General features: G+C 41.4%; 1 protein-coding gene across 4 annotated transcripts in view; it reads left to right on the forward strand.

Annotated features, from left to right (window-relative positions):
* The window catches only part of CPED1 (cadherin like and PC-esterase domain containing 1), a 324686-nt gene that overhangs the window by 25191 nt on the left and 273378 nt on the right, over positions 1-26117 (forward strand). For 3 of the 4 annotated variants that reach the window (XR_003034399.2, XM_005205664.5, XM_015470366.3), the window contains one exon: positions 12511-12688. The exons of the other annotated variant lie outside the window; for it this stretch is intronic. Coding sequence is in view for 2 of the 3 variants with exons in the window: in XM_005205664.5 (XP_005205721.1) it covers positions 12511-12688 (178 nt within the window). In the remaining variant the exon portion in view is untranslated. The remainder of the gene's footprint in view (positions 1-12510; positions 12689-26117) is intronic. 4 annotated transcript variants of the gene reach the window in all.

Here is a 26117-nt window from a genome sequence, read left to right on the forward strand (position 1 = left end):
AATTGGGGTGAGAAGAGCCTTACCTGCCAGATCCCAGAGGGAGAAGGGGGATCAGCATGTCTTCACCTGCCGGTCAGCACAGCCGAACCAGAATACCACATGATCCAAGACTTTCTCCCTTAACTTTTAAAGTTCTTTCTGCTTCGGTGAGATTGATCAGATGTGAATGAAAATACAGATGGGTTAAATATCCCACGTCCCAGGCCGTCTCCAGAAAAGCCAATTCGTACTCACTTATGTATCCCCTCCTTCTAGCCTGACAATTCCAAGGGGGTCAAGAATTTCATAGCAGATGGGACACCTCCTTGGGGAGGGCAGAATATGAGCACACAAAAACAAAGTTTCTTCTCCTAAAAAATCCCCTGGCAGTTGCTTGGTAATAATTTTCCCCAAGACGGCATGGACACCACCTCCTAAATGACCTTCACAAATTTCCTTCCTAAGCCCTAACACACTTGTCAACCTATGTACCAAGCAATCGTTGCCACCTGGCTATTCCAGGCTCCTGTGGGTCTATGCCCCTTCTAATCACTCCCAGGGGGCTGATCAGGCCCCCTTTTCCACCCTACCAGGTGGGTTCCTCCTCACCTGAGCGCTCAGTTCCCCTGCTGCCGTCCACTACCTGCTAACATGAAAGGTCCGGGCATTGAGAAGCAGAATCCTTTCAGAAGGGCGATGCGCCTTCCCCCCTCTAGAAGATTCAAGCCGCAAGGCCTCGGAGTAGTCTGAAATGGGACTTGTCTCCTCAAAGTGAGGAGTTTCCCCGCCCATGCACCAAATGTTGTAGCTATGTGTTCTGGGAAACAAACTCACTCAGAAGGACAATGCAGATAGTGGAGTGCAGTTTATTACACCAGCCGGCCCAAGGCAGAGTCTCCTCTTAGCCAAGGACCCCGACCAGTTTTCCTGAAAACCTTATATACCCTAAGTGTACATGCCCAAACCCACCTCCCCAAATTCCCTGAAACGAGTCTGATCAAAGGAGAAGAAAGATACAATCAAAGTTAACCCATGATTCATATGCCTTAAGCCTAGGTAGCTAACAGTGGACAATTATCAATAGGCCTGTGGTCATACCCCAATAAGCATAATAGAATTTATGATTCTATTCAGTTACACAGATAATTAGGGTATTCTTTCAGGCAACAGAGAGTCTAAGTACGAGCCCCGGGGCTCTTCCATCCAGGGAGCCTGGTTTTCTAGTTGGTATGTTGTTTCCATAGATACTGGGCATATAGCTCAAAGTCCACAATCTCGCCCAAGATGGAGTCCTTCTTTCAAGATGGAGCCTGTTCTGTCTGTTCCCTCCTTCACATGGGATCGTAAAAGAGTTGGACACGACTTAGCGACTAAACAACAATCATCAGCTTACATGCTTCGTATTTTATTGATGGATTGGAAGTCTGTTCTGGTGGACAAATACCATACTAAATATCTTAAGCTGTTCCCGGTGGACTAAGGCAATTTGATCTGGTTTCTCATTAAATAATTTCTAGCTTAGGATGGCCGGGTCAGGCTCTCCGCTGTTGTTCTCTTCTGTTCTCTTTTATGCCCACCTCTCTTTCTTCTCATGTGTCAGGCTTGCACACTCCTCCTCTGTTTACTTAAAATCTTCACTGCACATCCTTTCTTTGGGAACTTTCATCCTACTTCTGAAATGTGTTCATCCTCTGTACCCTACCTCTCCTTCATTTACACTCTGAGGTGTGATTGTCCTGTTGCTGCCTCTCCTTCTGGTGCAGGGAAGAAAGTGGGGCACAAGAGGAAGGTCACATCCCAGAGCTCAGGGGTAGCTGCTGAGTGTGTTCTTGGCTTCACACACAAAAGAATTCAAGAGCAAGCCATAGTAAAGTGAAAGAAGGTTTTTTCGGGGAGATACACACTCCGTAGACAGACTGTGGTCCATCTCGGAAAGCAAGAGAGGCCATAGGGTATGGAGTTGTCAGTTTTTATACGGGTGGATAATTTCATAAGCTAATGAGTGGGTGGATTATTTCAAGCATTTGGGAGAAGGGCAGGGATTTCCAGAAATTGGGTCACCTTCTACTTTTGGGCCTTTCTGGTCAGCTTCGGAACTGTCATGGTGCCTGTGAGTGTGTCACTTAGCTTGCTGATGTGTTACAGTGAACGTATACGGAGGTTCAAGGTCTAGTGGAGATCACCTTGTCTGCCATCTTGGACCTAGTTTGTTCTAACCAGTTTATGTCCTGTCCTCAATGGTTATGTCATTCTTTTAAGGGTTGTACTCTGCCTCCTTCCTGCCTCACTTCTTCACCCAACCCAGCACCTCAGTGCAGTGTTCTCACCGCCCTTCTCTCACAGTGCTCTGCCTCCCAGTGTCCCCCGAGCACCATTACATGCCTTCTTAGGACAGGTCTCAGCTCTCCCTTTTATGGTATGGTCTCCCAGGTCACTGAGTGCTTCCATTAAAAAACAAAAACAAACAAACCGAAAGACTTATTTTCTGCATCACAGGACCTATGACATAGAGTTCTTAGGAAATCCTGTGATCTAGGTAGTAGATGTCTCTTTTTCTGAAATTCTATCAGGGGATCCATCCTCCCTCTACCTTAGTAAGTCTAGTTTTCCTCATCTTCCTCTTCCCTGCCATGGCTTTTCATAAAAGGCATCAAAGTTCATAAAATTTGCACCTAGGGAGAAAGACCAGCATAAAGAGACCAACTTTTAAATTCTCTACTGCTTGCTACGTCTTGGTTCCCTACTCACTACTTCCTATAGAGATGGTGAAGGACAGGAAAGCCTGGTGTGCTGCAGTCCATGGGGTCGCAAAGAGTTGGACAGGACTGAGCAACTGAACAACAACTAGTTACTTAATAAGATAATAAGTCATGTTGCATTACCTCCACTTCTATCCTCACCGCCCATTATTTCTTTTTGCCTGCCTGCCTGACCATATTTACCACTCACAACAAAAAGTACCTCTGCTGCTGACTTTCAAGGACTTCTGTTTTAATGCCTGTTCCCTTCTTGTTTCTCTAAGAGTTCTCTTTCTTCTCATTGTCATTCATACACAACATTCCTAACACATACAAGCAACAGCAGCATGACCATCTGGGTCATTGTTGACACTTTACCCTGACCGGGTGTTTTATCTCTGCAGGAACTTACCTTGCATCGTTTCATTAACTGTCTGTCGCTCCTCCCACTAAAAAGTAAGCTCCGTGAGGGCTAGAACTTTATCCAGGTTCTTCACTGTTGTATTTTGCAGAGCCTAGAACCATGTCTGACACATAGAAAGCTTTCAGAAATATTAAATAAGAAAATGCATAAACACTGAGAAAGAGCCAGTGGGAGAGAAGGAGTGGGGGGCAGGGGGAGTGTATAGGAATGATCCAGGAGAAGGAACTAAAAGAAGGATCAAGTTCTCAGGGGTTTGAAGATGGAGCTTGGGAGGAGGTCTGTTGCTTGGGCAGAGCTGGAGTCTGGAGAATACGCAGAGTGACTGACTATTGATAAGAAGAGGGCAGTTTTTCTTTCCTGTGGAAATCAGAAGAAAAGAGGAAATGTTAGTTATGTGGATAGGCTATAGGTTTGCCAAAAGAGTTGCTGTGTTAACTCAGTGCATTTCTTTCTAAGATGGCTGATTTCGTCTGTCAGCGGGAGGCAGTTATCTGCAGAAATAAGGAGGTAGCTGAAGAGTGGGCAAGTCTGTCACTCTGGAGCATGTGAGAGAGAATTGACCCAGGAAGCATAGCTGGATGGTCTAGGGAGTGGGAAGACTGCATTGGCTTTGCCAGCCAGGATCTGTCCATCTGGCCCCTTTTCTTCAGTAGCTGTCAACCACCCCAGCCCAGGGGCAGGTCAGGCGGGCTGCAGAGATCTTCCTTGACTCTCTCAGCTCAGAGTTTCCACAGCATCCTCTCCCTCCTGATTTACCCAGCATGTCATAATTGATTATAACCAGATGCTTACGTCTGCTTGCCTTGATGGGGTGTCAGCTCTGTTGGGGCAGGGACTTGCCTACCTTGTTTACTGCTGTGTCCCCGAGTCGTCCATGCTTGAGGTTTTGCCATATGACTGTGAACAACATGAGTTAATGGACCAGGTAGAGAGTATTGGGTCCTGGAATCTGAGATGTGGAGAAGGGAGGTGAAAAACAGGCCAGTAGAAAGTTGGCATTAGGGGGAAAGACTCGTGCTTGAGGAATTGATGTATTAGGGATAAATAAAAGAGCTGGAATTAGATGAATGCAATCAGAGAATGGAGTAAATTATTTTATAATTTCAGAGATGGGGTTCTTTGGGGGACCACAAGGAAAAAGATCTGGCCATTGGAGTGGGTGGTTGCAGTGAATCAGAGGAGAGAGTCATTAGGGATGAAGAGGTCATGGATACCTTATGACTTGAGATGCAGATGTTGAAGCCTCCTTTGAGACTTCCTAGTAGATTGTTTCACCTGACAGTAACTAAAATAACAAAAGGGCATGCGTATATTTACAAGTAATGAACTCATACTTTGCCTTTAGCATTTATTCATTTGCTCATTCATCCTTCCATTCCCTCTTATTTAGCAGTAAGCTGTTTGTACAATAATGACCAAAGCAGACAAGTCTAGACCCTTCTGAAACATACAGACTTGTAGGAGGGGCAGATAGTAAACACATGTCTATAACTATAAACTGTGAGAGTGTCAAAGGGAAAATGAGAATGAGGAACAGGTAAAAATGAGTTTCGGCAATTGCTATTTAAGTGGGTGCCATTTCATCAAAGCAATATTGTGGATCCTTTTTTTTATATTGAAATTTATTGCTTTTGTTTCTCTCTTATTTGTTTAGAATTTATATAGAGCTACAGATGGGTAAATTTGCCTTACATTGGATGTTGGGTGCTGGGATAGCCCCAGTATACGGTTTGGGGGTGCATTCAGAGGGTACTCAGGGTCATGAAGTAGTTCTGAGAAAGGTGTGATCATTCACTGATCGACTCAAGGTGTAGCTGAGTCAGCTGTGAGATGGAGGCCAAGGGTCACTAGAGGTCACGTTAGTAGGGAATATTCTCAGAGGCTCTGCTTGTATATCCAGAAAACCTGCAATTCCTAAACTGTCCTACAATTATAAATAATGTTTAAGTAGAAAATGTATAGGATATGCATCCTAGGACATGCCATCCATTTTATTTCCTGAATTCTCTAAAATAAGGGTACATTTCGCCAATGGAAAAAAAAAATTCTGTATTCTTGTAGTGGAAAAATTAAAACGTAATTCACTATGATAGACTCTACAATCTTTCTAAAATGCCAGAAATCTAGACAGCATGGCAATTTAACTTTTAGTTATATATGACACACATCTGAGGTCTACTCTATGATTTGTGTTCACACATCAAAAGATGTCATAAATACAGAGCTACTTTAATAAATCCGGAAAAAATCCTTCCATCATACAGAAAAAAAAACAAGTTTTATTTCTCATCTCTACTATATTTTTCAAAAGCTGTATTTCTTGCTTTTGTAGTAAGTCTTGATGAAGACTTTTTAATAGTAACTGAGAAATACAGTGATGGACAGGGAGGCCTGGTGTACTGCATTTCAAGGAGTCACAAAGGGTTGGACACAACTGAGCTACTGAGATGACTGAGAAATATAGTGCCTTTATAATATAGTTCTTTCTTGAATTCTTTTACTGTAAATTCGTTATTTTGCTCAGGAATTTGACTCTGTCATTCTTGCCACTATTCAAAATTCTACCGAAACAAATTTATAAATACAAATTTTTACCACTTTTTAGAAGATATTAAGAAGAGATGGCAAGAATACACAGAAGAACTGTACAAAAAAGATCTTCACGACCCAGATAATCATGATGGTGTGATCACTGACCTAGAGCCAGACATCCTGGAATGTGAAGTCAAGTGGGCCTTAGAAAGCATCACTATGATCAAAGCTAGTGGAGGTGATGGAATTCCAGTTGAGCTCTTTCAAATCCTGAAAGATGATGCTGTGAAAGTGCTGCACTCAATATTCCAGCAAATGTGGAAAACTCAGCAGTGGCCACAGGACTGGAAAAGGTCAGTTTTCATTGCAATCCCAAAGAAAGGCAATGCCAAAGAATGCTCAAATTACCACACAGTTGCACTCATCTCGCATGCTAGTAAAGTAATGCTCAAAATTCTCCAAGCCAGGCTTCAGGAATACGTGAACGTGAACTTCCAGATGTTCAAGCTGGTTTTAGAAAAGGCAGAGGAACCAGAGACCAAATTGCCAACATCCGCTGGATCATGGAAAAAGCAGGAGAGTTCCAGAAAAACGTGTATTTCTGCTTTATTGACTATGCCAAAGCCTTTGACTGTGCTGGATCACAATAAACTGTGGAAAATTCTGAAAGAGATGGGAATCCAGACCACCTGACCTGCCTCTTGAGAAATTTGTATTCAGATCAGGAAGCAACAGTTAGAACTGGACATGGAACAACAGACTGGTTCCAAATAGGAAAAGGAGTTCGTCAAGGCTGTATATTGTCACCCTGCTTATTTAACTTATATGCAGAGTACCTCATGAGAAATGCTGGGCTAGAAGAAACACAAGCTGGAATCAAGGTTGCCGGGAGAAATATCAATAACCTCAGATATGCAAACGATACCACCCTTATGGCAGAAAGTGAAGAGGTAATAAAAGCCTCTTGATGAAGGTGAAAGAGGAGAGTGAAAAAGTTGGCTTAAAACTCAACATTCAAAAACCAAAGATCATGGCATCTGGTCCTATCACTTCATGGGAAATAGATGGGGAAAGAGTGCAAACAGTGTCAGACTTTGTTTTTTTGGGCTCCAAAATCACTGCAGATGGTGACTGCAGCCATGAAATTAAAAGACACTTACTCCTTGGAAGAAAAGTTATGACCAACCTAGATACCATATTGAAAAGCAGAGACATTACTTTGCCAACAAAAGTCCGTCTAGTCGAGGCTATGGTTTTTCCTGTGGTCATGTATGGATATGAGAGTTGGACTGTGAAGAAGGCTGAGCGCCGAAGAATTGATGCTTTTGAACTGTGGTGTTGGAGAAGACTCTTGAGAGTCCCTTGGACTGCAAGGAGATCCAACCAGTCCATTCTGAAGGAGATCAGCCCTGTGATTTCTTTGGAAGGAATGATGTTAAAGCTGAAATCCCAGTACTTTGGCCACCTCATGCGAAGAGTTGACTCATTGGAAAAGACTCTGATGCTGGGAGGGATTGGGGGCAGCAGGAGAAGGGGACAACAGAGGATGAGATGGCTGGATGGCATCACCAACTTGATGGACGTGAGTTTGAGTGAACTCCGGGAGTTGGTGATGGACAGGGAGGCCTGGCGTGCTTCGATTCATGGGGTTGCAAGGATTGGACACGACTGAGCGACTGAACTGAACTGATCCAAATCTTTCATGTTAGTATTTATAAAAATGACTTTTACACATTGAAAAAAAAATATGTTGTATTCATTCATTCAAAGAAAATTTATTATGTGCCTGCTATGTGCCAAGTATACCATTCTTCGGCTTGGGAAGCAAAAGTGAACAAAACAGACAAAAATATATGCTTTCTTTTACCTTCTTTTATGGTTTGGGAAAATGGACAATAAAATAATAAGGAAATTATATTTTTGCCTTAAAAGATGATAAGCCCTACAGAGAGAAATATTTACCAGGGTATATATAGAAGTTATGACAGGGACCAGACTATATTAATTGAAAAACTTAATTACTAATGTAAAACCAGTTACATTATGATAATGATTTTTATTCAGTTTTCAGTTCAGTTCAGTCACTCAGTTGTGTCCGACTCTTTGCGACCCCATGAATCGCAGCACGCCAGGCCTCCCTGTCCATCACCAACTTCCTGAGTTCACTCAGACTCACGTCCATTGAGTCAAGTGATGCCATCCAGCCATCTCATCCTCTGTCGTCCCCTTTTCCTCCGTGTATATATTTCACATGGTTTATTGGGGGGATGCTGTGCTGCATGCTTTCATATAGAAATACGATTTAATTCCCCATACAATCTCATGAAGTAAGATTTGTTACTTCAACTATAAATGTGAGAAAACTCTGATGTGAGGAGACGACTGTCACTCTCCCAGTGGAGGAAGCATGCCAGGGGCAGAGCCAGAATCCCAAGTCCAGATTTTTGATTCCCAACCCTCCTCTGTTCTGATGGCTTCCCAGATGGCTCTGTGGTAAAGAATCTGATGGAATTCGGAAGATCTAGCTTCAATCCCTGGGTTGGGAAGATCCCCTAGAGAAGGGAATGGCAACCCACTCCACAATTCTTGCCTGGAGAATCCCATGGACAGATGAGCCTGGTGGGCTACAGTCCATGGGGTCGCAAAGAGTTGGACGCTGCTGAGCGTCTAATAACACACGCACTGCTGTTCTACTCCATGTCCCTGCATCTATTCCTCCACCTAGTTTATTACAACACTTTTTCCTCAGGCAGCATAGAGACTTCAGGTATTGAAGTCCTTCCAGTAAAAATGGTAAGTGTTCAGTATGAAAACAACTTTCGTGTAGTCTAGCGAAGCTATTTCCGACAGACTTTTGTGCAGATCTCTCAGGAAGAAGGGAGACAGGGAAGTGATTCTGGGTTCAGCCTGTCAAATGGCCAGAAACACACATTCTTTTCTAAATTCTCCCCAGCAGATCTACAAGTCTCAAGTTCAGTCGCTGTAGTTATGGCCAGGTTAAATGTATTCTTCCGCTAAAAATACATTCTCAAAATCGTAGGAGTCATCAGGAGCTCTCATTTCCAAAACTGCTGCTCTGGGCGTTTGATCATCCCGCACTTGCTGGTGCGGTTGACATAATTGTATTTCACAGACGCAGTGCAGTGCACCTGTTGTCCGACCGGCTGAAACCGCTCTCGCCCCTTGGTATTGGGCCATTCTGCTGATACAGGCTGTTATAAATATTACAAGGACAGGGGCAGTTTGTATTACAGGATAATGCAACCTAATTTGATGGACACACTCATTTCCTATTTATTCTCTGTAGTCTGAGACGTGAGTTAAAATTTCAATGTGTTATAAAGGTTATGATAAAATATGGCCAGTAATTAATACTTTATTTAGAATATGCTGTCTGTAAGATAATGCTGGTAAGGTTATGGTGTTCTTACATAAACTGATCCTGATTTAGGGGAGGGGTGAGGAAGAGGGATTATATCTTTCAAATTAATAAGAAGGTAAAGTTTGAAAATACAGTCTTCTCATGGGAAGTCACTCCTGTATCCGAGCCAGCTGTAACTGAGAGGAGCATCCTGTGATTTCGAAAGAAAATAATGTGAGAAGGGAATTCTGGACGCTGCGTTTTGCTTGAGTGACACTGATATATTTGGAAGCATCTGTCTTCCCCTTTCACCTAGACCCACCTTTGTTTATTTTGGCCTCCTGTGAGCTCTTGGTACTGGTTCCCTCTGACTCCTGAGTCCAAAGACTCAGCCTGTATTTGGTTTCAAATTCTCCTTCTAAAAAGTTTATCACTAAAACAATCACAACATTTGCTGAGTAATTATGTTCCAATTTTCAGTTAAATTCTTGAGTTTAAATAGATTCATTATCAATAAAATGCAGTTCTTTAACAAGGGGAATGGAGAAAGCAATGGTAACCCACTCCAGTACTCTTGCCTGGAAAATCCCATGGATGGAGGAGCTTGGTGGGCTGCAGTCCATGTGGTCGTGAAGAATTGGACATGACTGAGCGACTTCACTCTCACTTTTCACTTCATGCATTGGAGAAGGAAATGGCAACCCACTCCAGTGTTCTTGCCTGGAGAATCCCAGGGACGGGGGAGCCTGGTGGGCTGCCATCTATGGAGTCACACAGAGTTGGACACGACTGAAGCAACTTAGCCGCAGCAGCAGCAACAAGGGGAAATATCTGATTGTGTTTTCCCAAAGTATCATGCACAAGAAGGTATGGTAGCTGGTGTTCTCTTTCTTCCCTTTGTATTCATCACACACATATTATACGCCTGTGTTAGCGTGTGCCAGGCAAAGCTCAGACACGGAAACCGTGTTCCCGACTCTTTGCTCTTTTTGACATATGATTATTTTAAAAACACACGTATAGCACTTTTTATATGCCAGGCAGATTTCTGTAGCTCAGCTGGTAAATAATCTGCCTGCAATGCAGGAGATCTGGGTTTGATTTCTGGGTTGGGAAGATCCCCTGGAAGAAGGCGTGGCAACCCACTCGTGTATTGTTGCCTGAAGAATTGCCATAGACAGAGGAGCATGGTGGGCTACGGTTTGTAAGGTCACAAAGAGTCAGACACGACTGAGGGACTAAGCACATATGCCAGGCACAGTTCTAAGCACTTTACAAATACTAACTCCTTAATCCTCGAAGCCACCTTAGGAAGAAGGTACTGTCCAAGGTCATAGGATTAGTGCTGGTGGAACCAAGAGATTCAAAGCCAGCCTCCTGGCTGCAGATTTTGTGTCCTTCTGCACTGTATTGTGCTTTGTAGATTGGTTTTAATATAGCCATCATTTGTATGTAATGAAAAGTAGAATATGGTGCCTGCCTTCAAAGGATTAACAATCTAAATCTGTTTCTTCTTTCTTTTCATACATATCTTCAAAGATCAGATCTTGATAGAGCATTATGGTCCATTATTTTACTTGATATGGTCATTTATTGAATATGTAGTGTTTACCACGGAGAAGGCAATGGCACCCCACTCCAGTACTCTTGCCTGGAAAATCCCATGGATGGAGGAGCCTGGTAGGCTGCAGTCCATGGGGTCGTGAAGAGTCGGACATGACTGAACGACTTCCCTTTCACTTTTCACTTTCATGCATTGGAGAAGGAAATGGCAACCCACTCCAGTGTTCTTGCCTGGAGAATCCCAAGGACGGGGGAGCCTGGTGGGCTTCCGACTATGGGGTCGCACAGAGTCGGACATGACTGAAGCGACTTAGCAGTAGTGGCAGTGGTGTTTACCAAAGACACAGGGACAATGCAGGCTGCATGTTAGGGAACTCAAATCAGAGAGACACACAATTTTGTAAGTGCTGATGGAAGGATGTTTGTCAATGAAAATTTTCCAAAGAAGTACTGCTTGATTTGGAGTTTGCTAAATGGAAGAATGGAGAGAGAGGAAGGATTTGTAGTGAGAAGGCACAGTGGAGTCTATATGAAGTAGCAGGTTAGGATTAGGAATGGAAATGATTAAAAGTGTGACATGACCAGGGAAGGAAGATGGGGTTTAAGTTCAGGTGGCCTGCATTCTGTGATAAAGATGTGGAATTGATTCGGTCAGTAATGGGAAATAATGAAGAAATTTAAGGAGTGAAAGACATGGTACAAATTATGTTTGAGGGCCACGAAATGGACAATTTGATTCAGAGCTGCCACTGAAAGTAATGTGGATTCCTAATTTCATTTTTTACCTCTTTCCCCTCAACTGCCTTCTCCAACCCTTTGTCTCCTCTTCTTTGGCCTCTCCCATTTTTTTTTGCCCTAACTTCCACCCAATCTTATCATTCCCTTCAGTAGTAAAAAATGTCTACTTTATCAAGGTTTAATCACAAAAATTTTCAGGAAAACACACAGTATCTGCATTAGACCATATGTGTATGTGTGTGTGTATTTCAGTCGTTCAGTCTTGTCTGATTCTTTGTAATCCCATGGACTGTAGACTGCCAGGCCCTCTGTCCATGGAATTCTTCAGGCAAGAACGCTGGAGTGGGTAACGTTCCCTTCTCCAGAGGATCTTCCCGACCCAGGGATCAACCCGAGTCTCCTGCATTGCAGGCAGATTCTTTACTGTCTGAGTCACTAGGAATGGCTTAAACCATATAATGAATTTCATTGTCAGCATTCTTTCTACTTGCCAATTCAAAACTTCCCTTTTGTTAATGATACTTCAAGCATCATTGTGAGAAAGAATATTTATTTGGAGGAGCAATCAACAGCTGAAGGAAGAGCCTAAAATCTATGGTTCTTGAGTGATACCCTCCTCTTCTCACATGAAGATCCATCCTGTCTCAGTGAGAGGCACTGAAATTTTGCTGCATCCTGATGGAGAGAAGTGACAGCATTGTGCCTGCAGAGAGCTCTGGGATTGCTTTTCAGCTGTCCCCCATGTCCTTCCGGCACAAAATCCATCCTCCCTGGGTCTGTTTCCTCTACTGTGTTTACCTAAAAGAACTATTAAAAGATAAGGCAGCTGGAACTATTACAGAAAAGCACAATGCAGATGAAAAGCATCGCTATTAATTTCTATTTTTCAGGCAGAGTTGAGCTCGGTATATCACAGTATTCCGCCAGGAACTCTGTATTTAATGGCTTGAAATCTTCATCTTTCTGGAATAGTGAGAAAAATACAGTTCACCTTCAGTTCTCACAAATGAGGTTGCTTTTTTCCTTGTGCGCCTTTCAGAGCATTGCCGGAGAAAACCTTCAAAGTCAACTTTCTGAATGGCTCCCGATTTACATTAATGATCTCCTTCAAAGGAAAGGTGCTCCTGTTTTCCTCTCGAATTTTTACACCTTCTTTTTTTTTTTTCCCCCTGTAGATCGAACAGTCAGTTGAGACCCACTTCAGCAGCCATGGCAGAAGGGCTGTTCTCTACAGGCCTTCTTCCTCCAGCCAAAGGGAGCTTCAGCTCCACCGGAGCATTCTCACTCAGCATCACTATACGGTTGTCATCTCTGAAGAAAGGCTCGGTGCCGACCCTGGGCTACTAGAAAAAGGTCAGAATCAGGAGTAATTACCAAAGTTGCTTGTCATCTAGTGTAAATACTTCCTGGAATGTGCTGCTGTCTTCCTCTAAAAAAATTCACAAGAACAAATTTTTACCCATGATCAACTTTCTTGCACCATAGAAAACTTGGATTCTTTTTTAGCTTCCTCTCCATTCTCCTTTAGCTGCATTTCTTTATTCCTGAAATTATTTTGTTTATATTTTTGCAGCGTTTTGGAGTTACATAGTTCATCTTTAAATGCTGCATAAAAATGTTTATGTTTATGAGCCTGAATACATGTTCTGCCCAGCACTGAACTGCTCCATATTTTAAGAAAATTGCCACTTCATCTGACTGCAAGTAGAATGTGCTGGAAATTGTTTTGAGAAGCCAACTTAAATGTGAATCACAGATTGGCTCTAAATGCGAAAGAAGTGTAGATATTTATCTCACACACTGTTACTAGTCAAGTACTTTTTATTTCTATCATTTGAAGTGAAAAATAAGAGATAGGTTCTTAAATAAGTTATTTGAAAAGGAAGTTGAGTAGATGATGAGGGTCAAAAAGGGCAGTAACAATACAGCTGACAGATCTTGAGTGACTAACTATGTGACATATTGTATTCTGTATTCATGGCCTCATTTACTCCTCACTGAAAGCCTCTGAGTACCCCCAAGAAAAGATACATGCACCCCAATGTTTATTCCAGCATTATTTACAATAGCCAGACATGGAAGCAACTTAAATGTCCATCAGCAGAGACATGGATAAAGAAGATATGGTACATATATACAATGGAATGTTACTTAGCCATAAAACAGAACACAGTGGTGCCATTTGCAGAGACCTGGATAGAGCTAGAGACTGTCACACAGAATTAAATAATTCAGAAAGAGAAAAACAGATTAGTATAATATCGCATGTATGTGGAATCTAGAAAGATGGTGTAGATGAACTTATTTGCAAAGGGAAAACAGAGACACACACATAGAGAACAAATGTAGGGACACCAAGAGGTAAGGGGGGTGGAATTAACTGGGAGATTGGGGTTGACATATATACACTACTACGTATAAAATAGAGAACTAGTGAGAACCTACTGTATAGCACAGGAAACTCTACTTGGTGCTCTGTGTGCGTGCTTAGTCACTCAGTCATGTCCAGCTCTTTTCGACACCATGGAGTGTAACCTGCCAGGCTCCTTGGTCCATGGGGATTCTCCAGGTAAGAATATTGGAGTGGGTTGCTATGCCCTCCTTCCGGAGGATCTTCCTGATTCAGGGATCAAACCCAGGTCTCCTGCATTGCAGGCTGATTCTTTACCGTCTGAGGCAGCAGGGAAACCCAAGAACGTGAAGTGAGTAGCCTATCGCTTCTCCAGGGGATCTTCCCAGCCCAGGAATTGAACCAGGGTCTCCTGCATTGCAGGTGGATTCTTTACCAGCTGAGCTACACAGTAAATGTTCTGTGGTGACCTCAATGGGAAGGAAATCTATAAAAGAATAGATATATGTATCACTGATTCACTTTGCTGCACAGCAGAAACTAACACAACATTATAAAGCAACTATACTCCAATAAATTTAAGAAAGAAATATTCATCCCTCCTCCACTTGCAGAAGAGGAACACAAGGCTTAGAATAGTTCAGGGATGCACCTTGTATCTTAAACTGTGGAGATGGAGGGGCAGGATTTGAACCCCCCAGATTCCAGATCTCACTTCTGTGCTCGTCCTCTTCATCTCCATGTTGCTCACTCCCTCTTTGACCCCTTTGTTGTTCAGTCACTAAGTTATATCTGACTCTGTGACCCTGTGGACTGCAGCATGCCAGGCTTCCCTGTTGTTCACTATCTCCCAGAGCTTGCTCAAACTCATGTCCATTGAGTCAGTGATGCCATCCAACCAACTCATCCTCTGTCATCCCCTTGCCTTCCTACCTTCAGTCTTTCCCAGCATCAGGGTCTTTTCTTGCATTAATCGATCATTTTACAGCTACCAGAACGTGGAGCACTCATTCTCTGTGGGCCAATAAGAGTTTTCTCTTTAGGATGGCACAGTGTGTATTTGTTTTCCTATTTATCAAAAGGGAGGAGAGGAAAAGTAATTTGAATCAACTGCTGATCTCCATGGTGTTTGCTTCTGGGAGAAAATAGATCCCAGTGCCACAGTAATTTTCATTTGTCATTTCAGTGTCAGCCATCCTGACATCCTCATAGCACATGCTTTTTAATTAGGCCCCCCCTTGCTCTTTAAGGGCTTCCCTTGTGGTTGGTAAAGAATCTGCCTGCAGTGTGGGAGACCTGGGTTTGATCCCTGCTTTGGGAAGATCCCCTGGAGAAGGGAAAGGCTACCTACTCCAGTATTTTGGCCTAGAGAATTCCATGGGCTATATAGTCCATGGGGTCACAAAGAGTTGGACACGACTGAGACTGAGCGACTTTCACTTTTGCTTTTTAAAATGCTAGTTTACGTTGGTCATGAAAGAGGCTGGGAACACTTAGCATGATCACCCTTTACCACCTTTTTTTTTTTACAATGTCGGTGATAAAGTTATAAGCTAGTTCACTAACAAAGCTCCCAGGGGAAAAAGCGTCAAAAGATCTACTTTGATGAAAAGAAAGGACTTAAAAATGTGCAGAATACAGTCCATTAGGACGAGTCTTCAGGAATGCCATTTGCCGGCCTCTGCCCCCAGGAGAAGTATGTTAATCTAGAGCTTTTGGAAGCAAATAAGAAAAGCAAAAGGGAGGTGAAAGATATGGAATATGGAAGCAGCTGGAGACAAAGTTTACAAACCTCACTGAAGTTGGTTCTAAGAAGGACCCATCTGGAGTCTAAAGTACTTTGGCACATGATGCAAAAAACTGACTCATTGGAAAAGACCCTGCTGCTGGGCAAGATTGAAGGCAGGAGGAGAAGGGGACGACAGAAGATGAGATGGTTGGATGGCATCACCAACTTGATGGAGATGAGTTTGAGCAAGCTCCGGGAATTGGTGATGGACAAGGAAGCCTGACATGCTGCAGTCCATGGGGTCGCAAAGAGCCTGACTGAACTGAACTGAACTGAAAGTTCTAAAACATCCATAAATGATATTGTCAGAACACCACTGACCAGAATAGCTGCCAAACTTAAGGAAAGATATAAAGCACTTTGTCTTCTTCACCGCTGAACAAGGTGATTGTATTAGCACCACCCTTGTGCCACGTGAGCTGTGGTCCTGGGCTCTTGCAAAGCCTTGACCCTGATAACACAACACTGAAATTCACGTGTTTTCTGCCCCCTCAGTGCTGCTACTCATTGTATATGGGCACAACATGGGTTATCTGTGCTTTCAACTTCAATTTCCATTTTATCCACCTGCAAAAAAAGGAATATGTCTCTTCTCTCCCTTGATGTCCTTTGGGTCAGTTTTATAAGAAAAAGGAGAATTACTTTGCAGCTTCCAAATACCAAGAAAGTGCAAAGAAAGCCTGAAGGCAATAGAATCTGGCAGCCAGAGGAGCTGCTGGGCACAGTAGCACAAGATAACTAGATGGTGTCACCGGAATTTGTCAGTGTAAATACTGATTTGGCTCGCTTTCCCTACATTTCCTCAGTTTTGAAAACATTCACTGCTTCTTTCTTGCTATTCTTTTGCTTTATATGGTAAGATATTATTCCTGGATAGGCCTCAAGAAAGGGTAGCAATTTCACAAGTAAGGGATATTGTTGGTTCTCCATTTGATTTTGTAGTTTTCATTGTGAGAGCCTGTGCATCGAATACCTGAGATAAAAAATCTCCGTGACCATCATCTAATATGTTTCTGATTATCTAACGTATAGAAAAAAAGCCACTTTTTAAATTGCAGCTTGTTTTCCATGGCCACACATTTAATCTATAGACTGTTTGAATTGAAGCACTTACTGTCAAGAATATTCTCTTGAGATTTAATTCGTGTAAAATTTATTTTGCTCTAGTTTCACGTATTCAACTTATGCTTGTCTTACTACATGTACAGCGGCAGAGAGTGGGACCCTAAATTGTCCCCTTTAAACTTCATCTCCCCATGCTAAGCAGCTTGGTGGAAGTGAAAGCAATTGAGAATGATCTGAAGACCTACTCTCCTTATCTTTCTTTTCATCATTTGCTGTTTGCTAACCTGAGATTTGAAAAGATTACCTTAAAAACAAAAGAAGCACTTCTACAAATGCTATTAAGTACCAAGGTGCAGAGTTGACACATTTATAAAACACATTTTTGGTCTTAAGAAAATAAATATAAAACACATTTTCCCTGTTCTATCCATTTATTCTACCTGCTCTCTAGTCCTGTTTTGACTTTTCCCCCATCATTTCTGCTTATCTCTTTTTTTGTGCCATCCTTTGAAGCACAGGTGGCCTTTTTCAGGGTCCCTTTAAAAAAAAAAAAAACTTTTAAGGCTAGAAATGGATAAAAATTAGGAAAAAATTTAAAAGAGTGCTAGTCCAGGCAGGCAACATTCTACTATTAAGAATAATATGTTCTTAAAGAGTAATATTTGGGCTTCATCTTATATTTAATTACTAATTTAGTAAACATTAATTGGAGGGAAAAGTAAGCAGTCTTAGGTTGAAAATTCAAATATAGGTATTATGTTTTCCCCTGGTTAATTCTGTTCTGTGATATAATAGATATTGGTGATTCTAACCAGAACAACAATAGATCTGTATATATTTGGCCTTGTTCTCTGAGTCTTATCATAGTTTATATATTAAACTAAAGGCAGTAATGATATTTACTTCACGAGAATATGTGGTGAGAATTTAATCACTTTGTCCACACCCATCAGAGTTCTGGGAGGAAACAAAGTAAAGCCCAGCCAATATTTCTCATTCAGTAGTCTGGGAGTGGGGCCCAGAAATTTGTATGTTAAAAACAGACACAGGTAATTCTGATGTGTAGCCTGGTTTGAGGAACACTGTCCTAAGGGAGATACTACTGGTTCAAAAAATAGCAATCTTTAGAGTTCATTTTGTAATAAAATGATACAAGAGTGTGCTTGCTATATGCCATTGAACTATTAATAGTGAAGATTTATTGGTATAGTTGTTTATAAGTATTTCAACTTTAAGCTGATTTTGAGGACAGTAAGAGGACAATTGTCTTTACAGATTTATGCCTACGAAACAGCAGACTATGAAACATACACATTTATCGTCCTTTAGCCTCCTACTTTGGAAAAACATATCTTCTGTTTCTGCGTTTGTAAGACCATAGAAGTCTCTGAATATATGTCTCTAAAGGAAAAGATTGAAGGGCCAACCAATTATTCCTTTTCCTAATATCTAGATACTATATAGTAAGTCAGTGCTCTGGTACCTGGAAAAGAATAGTGGCCTAAAAGAGAGCAGGTATTCCCCCAAAAGCTCTTAACCTGTTCCCATGGTGACATCCAAGAAAGGTGTTTTCTAGGAGACTCTGATTCAAGGTACTTCATCACTGGATCAGAATTATTTATGTATATTTGAAGGGTAGAGCATATTTAGCAATTTTCTGCCCACTCTTGAGTATACCCTGCACTTTTGAATTGTGTTGTATCAGATCAGATCAGATCAGATCAGATCACTCGCTCAGTCGTGCCCGACTCTTTGTGACCCCATGAATCGCAGCACGCCAGGCCTCCCTGTCCCTCACCAACTCCCGGAGTTCACTCAGACTCACGTCCATCGAGTCAGTGATGCCATCCAGCCATCTCATCCTCTGTCGTCCCCTTCTCCTCCTGCCCCCAATCCCTCCCCAGCATCACAGTCTTTTCCAATGAGTCAACTCTTCGCATGAGGTGGCCAAAGTACTGGAGTTGTGTTGTATAGTCCATGTGAAAAACAAATGCCAACTGCTATCCAAGCTACAGGATTGGAGACTGACTGTCTTATGATTTCAGATTGCTCTTATTTTTGTAACTTGGGGCTTTTATACAGAATGGTCTTTGAAGAACTATAAAAAGCGAAAGACTATATAAATTTTCTTGCCAGCAGTTGACAAACTATGGCCCACTGGCCAAATCTGGCCCAATGCCTATAAACAAAGTTTGATTGGAACACAGCCACTCATTTGTTTTTGTACTGTCTTTGACCATTTTTGTACTATAACAGCAGAGCTAAGTAGTTGCAACAAAGACTATATGGCTCTTAAGGCCTAAAATATTTGTTATTGAGTCCTTTACAGAAAATGTTTGCTGACCTGTGGATCTAGACTAATGCTATGTCATTTGATCTCATGATGGTGGTTAAACTCAAGGACTGAGATAGATTAGGTTTTTAACTTAACTCAAACCTCATTGAAAAAGGATTTGATGGTTTATTGTCAAACATATAATAATAAGATTACTAAGATGGAAGTTTAAAAGTAGGGCTCAAACTGGATATTCCTCTTAGCTACCATAATTTGAGCCTAATTTTGGCTTGAGCTGCCAAGTACCCAGCTTGGCAACAGGGGAAAGAGTAGAGAGAGGTTTTGCTCTCGGGAAGAAGGGGACACTGTAGTGCCTCCCCTTGATCTCTGACATGTCCAGATAGTACATTTAAAACAACTTTTTCAAAAGGGTTATTAAGTTGATGATGTTATGTATGGTCAAGGGCTAGAGCAACATTTGTATTGCAGACGAAGAGGATGTGAGCTGAGTGTGACATGACAGCATGACATAATTAAAACATCTCTAAGAAGAGACAGGATTAATACTGTGATAAATAGTATTTATCGATATTTGTGTTGATACGTTTGCTATATTGTGTTATAGAGATGATATTTTAAATAATATTACTACAGCTTTCCCCCCACTAAGAAGGACACTGTAATTTTCCCAGCTATGTTCTTGGGATGTACTATTAAAGATACAGTTAGCAGAGCAAGATGTTACTACTGCTTAATGTTGTGGAAAATGTATTTAAAAAAGGAAAAGCCCATTTCCTTCCCTGTTTATAATTTCATAGTTTCTTCCCTCCCATAAATTTATTTACATTCACCTGTACTCTTAAAAATGTCCAACACATCCATGTAGCATTTGAAATTTAGTGTCATTTTGAAGGTTTATTTATAATGGCTACTTGCCAAAAGCAGTTTCTGCCGGTTGTGTGGAAAAAAACAAGTACTGCAGATCAATCTTAACTTTTGTAATGGAAAATGTATTTCAGATTTTTCTTTAGTTTATTTGTATTCAAAAAGAAGCCATAAGGAAGTTGAGATTTCAATCAAGTAAGAAGAGCCTAACCACAATAATTGCTTTCTTGGGGAGGGTAGTGGACTGTGGTAATTAAAGAGAATAAGCTGTGGAGTAAGACTGAACCTGGGGTGGAGTCCCTAGGGTTATCTTAATGGTTACACTACCCTGGACAAGTTGGCCTCTCAAAGCCCTTGTTTTTCTCTTCTGAAATGGATTGTTTTGAGACTGTTCTGAGAATGGCATGTGGTAGGCACTCCAAAAATGGGAGATAATATTGCTACTGCTGCCAGGAACTAGATACAGAAAGGAGATCATGAAGATTCCTTTGTGGAGAGGTACGTTAAAGGGGGGCTTCCCTGATGGCTCAGTGATAAAGAATCTGCCTGCAATGCAGGAGACATGGGTTTGATCCCTGGTCAGGAAGATGCCCTGGAGAAGGAAATGGCAACCCACTCCAGTATTCTTGACTGGGAAATCCCATGGACAGAGGAACCTCGTGGGCTACAGTCCATAGGGTTGCAGAGTCGGACACAACTTACTAGTAGCAGAAAGGTGCTTGCTGCTACTGGAAATTTTGCATTAAAATCTCCCTATTAAGTCCTATTCAAGTCTCCTTCCCAACTTAATATTTTTTCATGAATTATCTGGGTTGTTAACCCTCCTGAAATTCTGACACATGGTTTCCTGGATCATTTCATTAGGAAAAACAACCTCACTTCTAAAAATATTTGTCAACTCCTTGAGATCAGGAACCCTGTCTGCTCAGCTCATCACATAGAACTATGCCCTCCACATAGGGGCACATGATAAATATTTATTAGAATACATAAATAAATAAAGATGAAATAGTAAAGTTGAGCCCCTTACATAGTGAACTACCTTAGACTTTCACATTAAAACTTAATTCTTCAGCCTTTCATTTTTATGTAACTTTAAAGGAACATTGATATTCTACTCATGTTCAAATCTGCTCATATAACAAAAATAATGCAACCACAACTGTGGTAGGAGATAAAGCTAATACTTTATACATCAAACAATTCTAGACTGTTGAGGTTTTTAATGCCTGTGTCTGTTTTTCAGTTTTCCCCTTCCTTGGATTTCAAGACTCCTCTGACATATTTAGGGGTGTTCCTCAACCTGTTGTTTTTGCAGGAAGGGCAGATGTGTTTAGTTCTAAACATGTGCAGGCTCAGGTGCCTTGAGATTTTCACATAAATGTACTTAGCAGAGACTGGAGGTCAGGCTGGAGATGTAGATGTGTGGGCTATCTGCTTAGAGATGATAACTGATTCATTGAAGGTTTAATAGTCCATAAAACAGAGGAACACACAGAGTTACCTAAAGCTGCTCTCCAGTAAAGGACACGGAAAAGTAAGCTTATATCTTTTGCTGCTCATGACTGTAGAGAGCATTAAAGGTGAAAATCCCTATCATGTCATTTAGGTCCTGTCGGTGAGTTCTTAGCATTGTGTGAAACATTCACTTCTAGTCCCTTGCTTTGAAAAGCATCATATGACCCAAGATTTTTACAGCATGTACGTCTCTAAAGGAAAAGAAAGTCACCATCAAATTCTCTTTCCTAGCATTCAGGTACTATTTAGTAAATCATTGTTTTAGTTCATAGAATGAATAGTGGCCTAAGAGAGAATAAATATTTTCCAAAAGTTTTAAGCTTGCACCCAGGGTAGAGTCTAAGTAGTATGTAGTTCGGGAGACTCTGATGCAGAGTATATTTTATCTTTGGCTTGGAATTATTTATGTATACTCGAGGAGGCATATTTCTACAGTTGCAGTACAAACCAAGAACTGTAGCAGGAACAAGAAAATAGATTGCTCCAATTGAAAAGACCATTTCTGGGAGGCCTGCAAGTAGTTGGGCCAATATTTTTGTATCCCCACTGTTTAAAGGTCGCTTGAGTACAGGATTTATTTGTAGTAACCCTAGAAGGCCCAGGACCTGTTGAAGGATGAACATTGTATCAATCAGACTTACCCAGCAATGGAATAGCCCAGCTCAAAGAGTAGGAAGTTTTGATGGAATAAGAGCAAAGCAGGAATGCTGCAGAGGGCTTGCTTTATCACTCAGGAGAATGCGTAAAATCAGCTTCAAAGCCTTTTTCAAATCTGCAGTTTGGGGATGAGCTCTAACACTCATACACACAAAATCAGAGGAAGCAGGACAATATTTTTTTAATTGGAGTATAATTGGTTTACAATGTTGTGTTAGTTTCTGCTGTACAACATGAATCAGGTAATATGTATACATATATCCCCTCCCTCTTGAGCCTCCCTCCCACCACCCCCATCCCACCCCTCTAGGTCATCACGGAGCACCAAGCTGAGCTCCTGTGCTATACAGCAGCTTCCCACTAGCTATCTATCTACACACTGCAGTAGTGTATATATTTCAATGCTACTGTCTCGATTCTTCCCTATTCTAGATTATCCCTATTCAATCATTCCCTGGAATGCTATTCTCTTCGACCCTCTCCTTCCCACTGTGTCCACAAGTCAAGACAAGATTTTAAACCTCTATTATTCTAGAATTCCTTTTCTTTAGTCTTTGCCTTTAGTCTCCTGTCCTCTGGCAGAAGAGAGGAACAGGAAGCTAAGATGGAGCGAAGAAACGTGGACCCGAAGGCCGAACTGGAAGTGGTCCCTTTAGGCTGGGGGTGCAGGTTGACAGCAGATGCTTCTTCTGCTTTACAATTTGAGAGCCTAATGAACTCATTCCTTTTCCCCTCCAGCCCCATACCAGCACCCCTGCTGCCTTCCTGAGTTTAATATGCACTAGGACTGTTCAGCAGGAAGACAGAAGAGGAAAGGTCACATTTGAAAGGCACAGTGTTTCGCTTTGTCGGTATTTTGCCTGGAATGCCCTTGACATACGTTTTTTATTAGGCAAGTAATAGGTTTTGGACGGTATCAGAAGCGCTTCTGTGCCCTGAGTTAATCAAACTAGTAAAGAAAAGAAACTGAATCAAAGAAATGGCATAGGGCTGCACTGTTCTATTTTATTGTATCATGACACATAGTAATTGTGTGTTCGGGTTTATTGTTATTTTCCTCATCGCTCTTAGAATTACTGATGTATTTACTCCCAAACAGAATGTGTTCCTTAATTGGCAGGGGAGCGCTCAAGGAATGTTTATTTAACCTTAACTTTGGTTGAATTGTTTATACTACAGGGATCCGAGTTCAATTTACTTTAGTTTTGGGAAAAAAAAAAAAACCAAAAAAAACCTTTCTTATTTATAGAAGCTGAGTTATGAGTGATCTCCCCACTCTGATGTTTCCTTTACCCTCCACTGTGCAAAGGGAACAAAAAGCCACTGTCTCATTTTTACTCCAAAGAAACTAAACTACTTCCTTAAGTGGGTTAGTTCTTTCAATTGAAAATGGTAACCAGATGTTTACTGAAATCCCTAGCATTTCTCCTTCAAGCCTACTTTCTTTCTAATTGTTTGATCTTTTTAAGTTTCATAGAAACCAGATTGGGTATTTGGGTTTTCCATAGCTGGGAAATGTTTAATGCTGCTTTGAAATCCTTTGTACTGTTACTTTAAATGCACTTTCTTCTGCTTCTACTTTTTTAAAAAGATGCAGCATGGAACTTTTATCAGGTACTTTGTTACAGGTCCTTGTTCTCTTCATATTTCTTTAGAGTTGAAAATACTGGGGGATTTTTTGTTTGTTTGAAAATTTAGACTTTTTTGTTTGATTTTGCCACAGACTAAACTGTGCTTTAAATGACAGGTTGAATTTGTAAAAACAAATATTCGTATCATATTTAGATGGAGAAAGACTCCAGGAAGGAAAACAAACTCCTTCATATGGGACCTTTCAAGAGACAGAGTGTGTGGAATTTGGAGACTTCAGACATAGTGTGTTTCTATGCTAGTGCGTTAGCAGATTTAGCTGCTTGAAATATTTTAGACCTTGTCCTCAAACTGGTAGGAGTTTGGGAGCATGGAACCAGATTTTCAGGGCTGCCTCTCAATTTTTTTTTTTTTTTTGAAATTTGGAAAAATTTTATCTGATAAAGGATTAATATGCAAAATATACACATAACTCATGAAACTCAACATTGAAGAAACCAACTCAAAAAATAAACAGAGGACCTTATATCACTTTTACTTTCTACTCTCATTGTTATAAATATTGTTGAAACATCCCAAGTCACTTCCTCTTTAATTACTGTTTCCCTCTGGATATCCTGTATGGTTTCTATCTTATTTTTAGCTAAAGTTATTTCCTGTTAACAGATTCTCTTTGCAGAAGTCAAAACCAGTTTGGGAAACAAAGACTCAAGGGAAAGGAGATTTTTTTCCCCCTCTTGGTAATCTCTCTCTATTTAATCCTCAGTAATCAGACTTGCACCACACCACACTCTACCTTCCCCAATTATCCTTTCAGAATTTGCCAAGAAACTCCATTTTGTTACAAATCCAGCCACTATATTTATGATTGCAATATTTTTGGTAGAAGAGCAGATTTGAGCATGAGTAGAATATAAACTAAACTTTAATGTAAATTCACTGAGATAATTTCTTAATGTCCTTGATCTTGCTCTAGCAGAGTTTCCCAAACTTGGTGAAAAGTATGAACCAGTGGAATAAACACTTGTCCTAGTACTGAATGGGTGCATTAGGGTCCACCATTTTCTTACAAACTCTTTTCTCTCTTCAGTTCAGTTCAGTTCAGTTCAGTCGCTCAGTCATGTCCGACTCTTTGCGACCCCACGAACCACAGCACGCCAGGCCTCCCTGTCCATCACCAACTCCCGGAGTCCACCCAAACCCATGTCCGTTGTGTCAGTGATGCCATCCAGCCATCTCATCCTCTGTCGTCCCCTTCTCCTCCTGCCCTCAATCTTTCCCAGCATCAGGGTCTTTTCAAATGAGTCAGCTCTCTGCATCAGGTGGCCAAAGTATTGGAGTTTCAGCTTCAACATCAGTCCCTCCAATGAACACCCAGGACTGATCTCCTTTAGGATGGACTGGTTGTATCTCCTTGCAGTCCAAGGGACTCTCAAGAGTCTTCTCCAACACCACAGTTCAAAAGCATCATTCTTCAGTGCTCAGCTTTCTTTATAGTCCAACTCTCGCATCCATACATGACTACTGGAAAAACCATAGCCTTAACTAAATGGACATTTGTTGGCAAAGTAATGTCTCTGCTTTTTAATATGCTGTCTAGATTGGTCATAACTTTCCTTCCAAGGAGTAAGCATCTTTTAATTTCATGGCTGCAATCACCATCTGCAGTGATTTTGGAGCCCAGAAAAATAAAGTCAGCCACTGTTTCCCCATCTATTTGCCATGAAGTGATGGGACTAGATGCCATGATCTTAGTTTTCTGAATGTTGCGCTTTAAGCCAACTTTTTCACTCTCCTCTTTCACTTTTATCAAGAAGCTCTTTTGTTCCTTCTCACTTTCTGCCATAAGGGTGGTGTCATCTGCATATCTGAGGTTATTGATATTTCTCCCAGAAATCTTGATTCCAGCTTCTGCTTCCTCCAGCCCAGCATTTCTCATGATGTACTCTGCTTATAAGTTAAATAAGCAGGGTGACAATATACAGCCTTGACGTACTCCTTTTCCTATTTGGAACCAGTCTGTTTTTTCATGCCCAGTTCTAACTGTTGCTTCCTGACCTGTATACAGGTTTCTCAAGAGGCAGGTCAGGTGGTCTGGTATTCCCATCTCTTAATTTCCTTAATTGTGCCTTGCCTGCTTCTCCCACCTTCCTGTCCCATCCTTCTTTATGTTCTTCTTCCAGATGAGAGTTTTCTCCAATATGTTTATCCCTAGTCATCTTATTTTCCACGTGACTTGATACTCCCTCAAAGAAACGTTTCTACTCTATGGATTGAAAAATTGCTTCTGGAAAACAAATTAGCAGCTGCTGGAGGCTGGAGTTGGTGTTCAAAGGGGACAAACTTCCAGTCATAAATAAATTCTGGAGATGTATTATATAACATGGTAACTGTAGTTAGTGTAGTAGTAATGTTAGTCACTCAGTGGTGTCGAACTCTTTTCGACCCCATAGACTGTAGTCCACCAGGCTCTTCTGTCCATAGAATTCTCCAAGCAAGAATGCTGAGTAGGTTGCCATTACTTCTTCAGAGGATATTCCTGACCCAGGGTTCGAACCCAGGGCTCCTGCATTGCAGGCAGATTCTTTACCATCTAAGCCATGGTGACTATAGTTAATAATACTATATTGTATATTTGAAAGTTGTTAAGACA

Source organism: Bos taurus, chromosome 4, assembly GCF_002263795.3.
Source record: "Bos taurus isolate L1 Dominette 01449 registration number 42190680 breed Hereford chromosome 4, ARS-UCD2.0, whole genome shotgun sequence".
In the NCBI taxonomy this organism is placed as follows: domain Eukaryota; kingdom Metazoa; phylum Chordata; class Mammalia; order Artiodactyla; family Bovidae; genus Bos; species Bos taurus.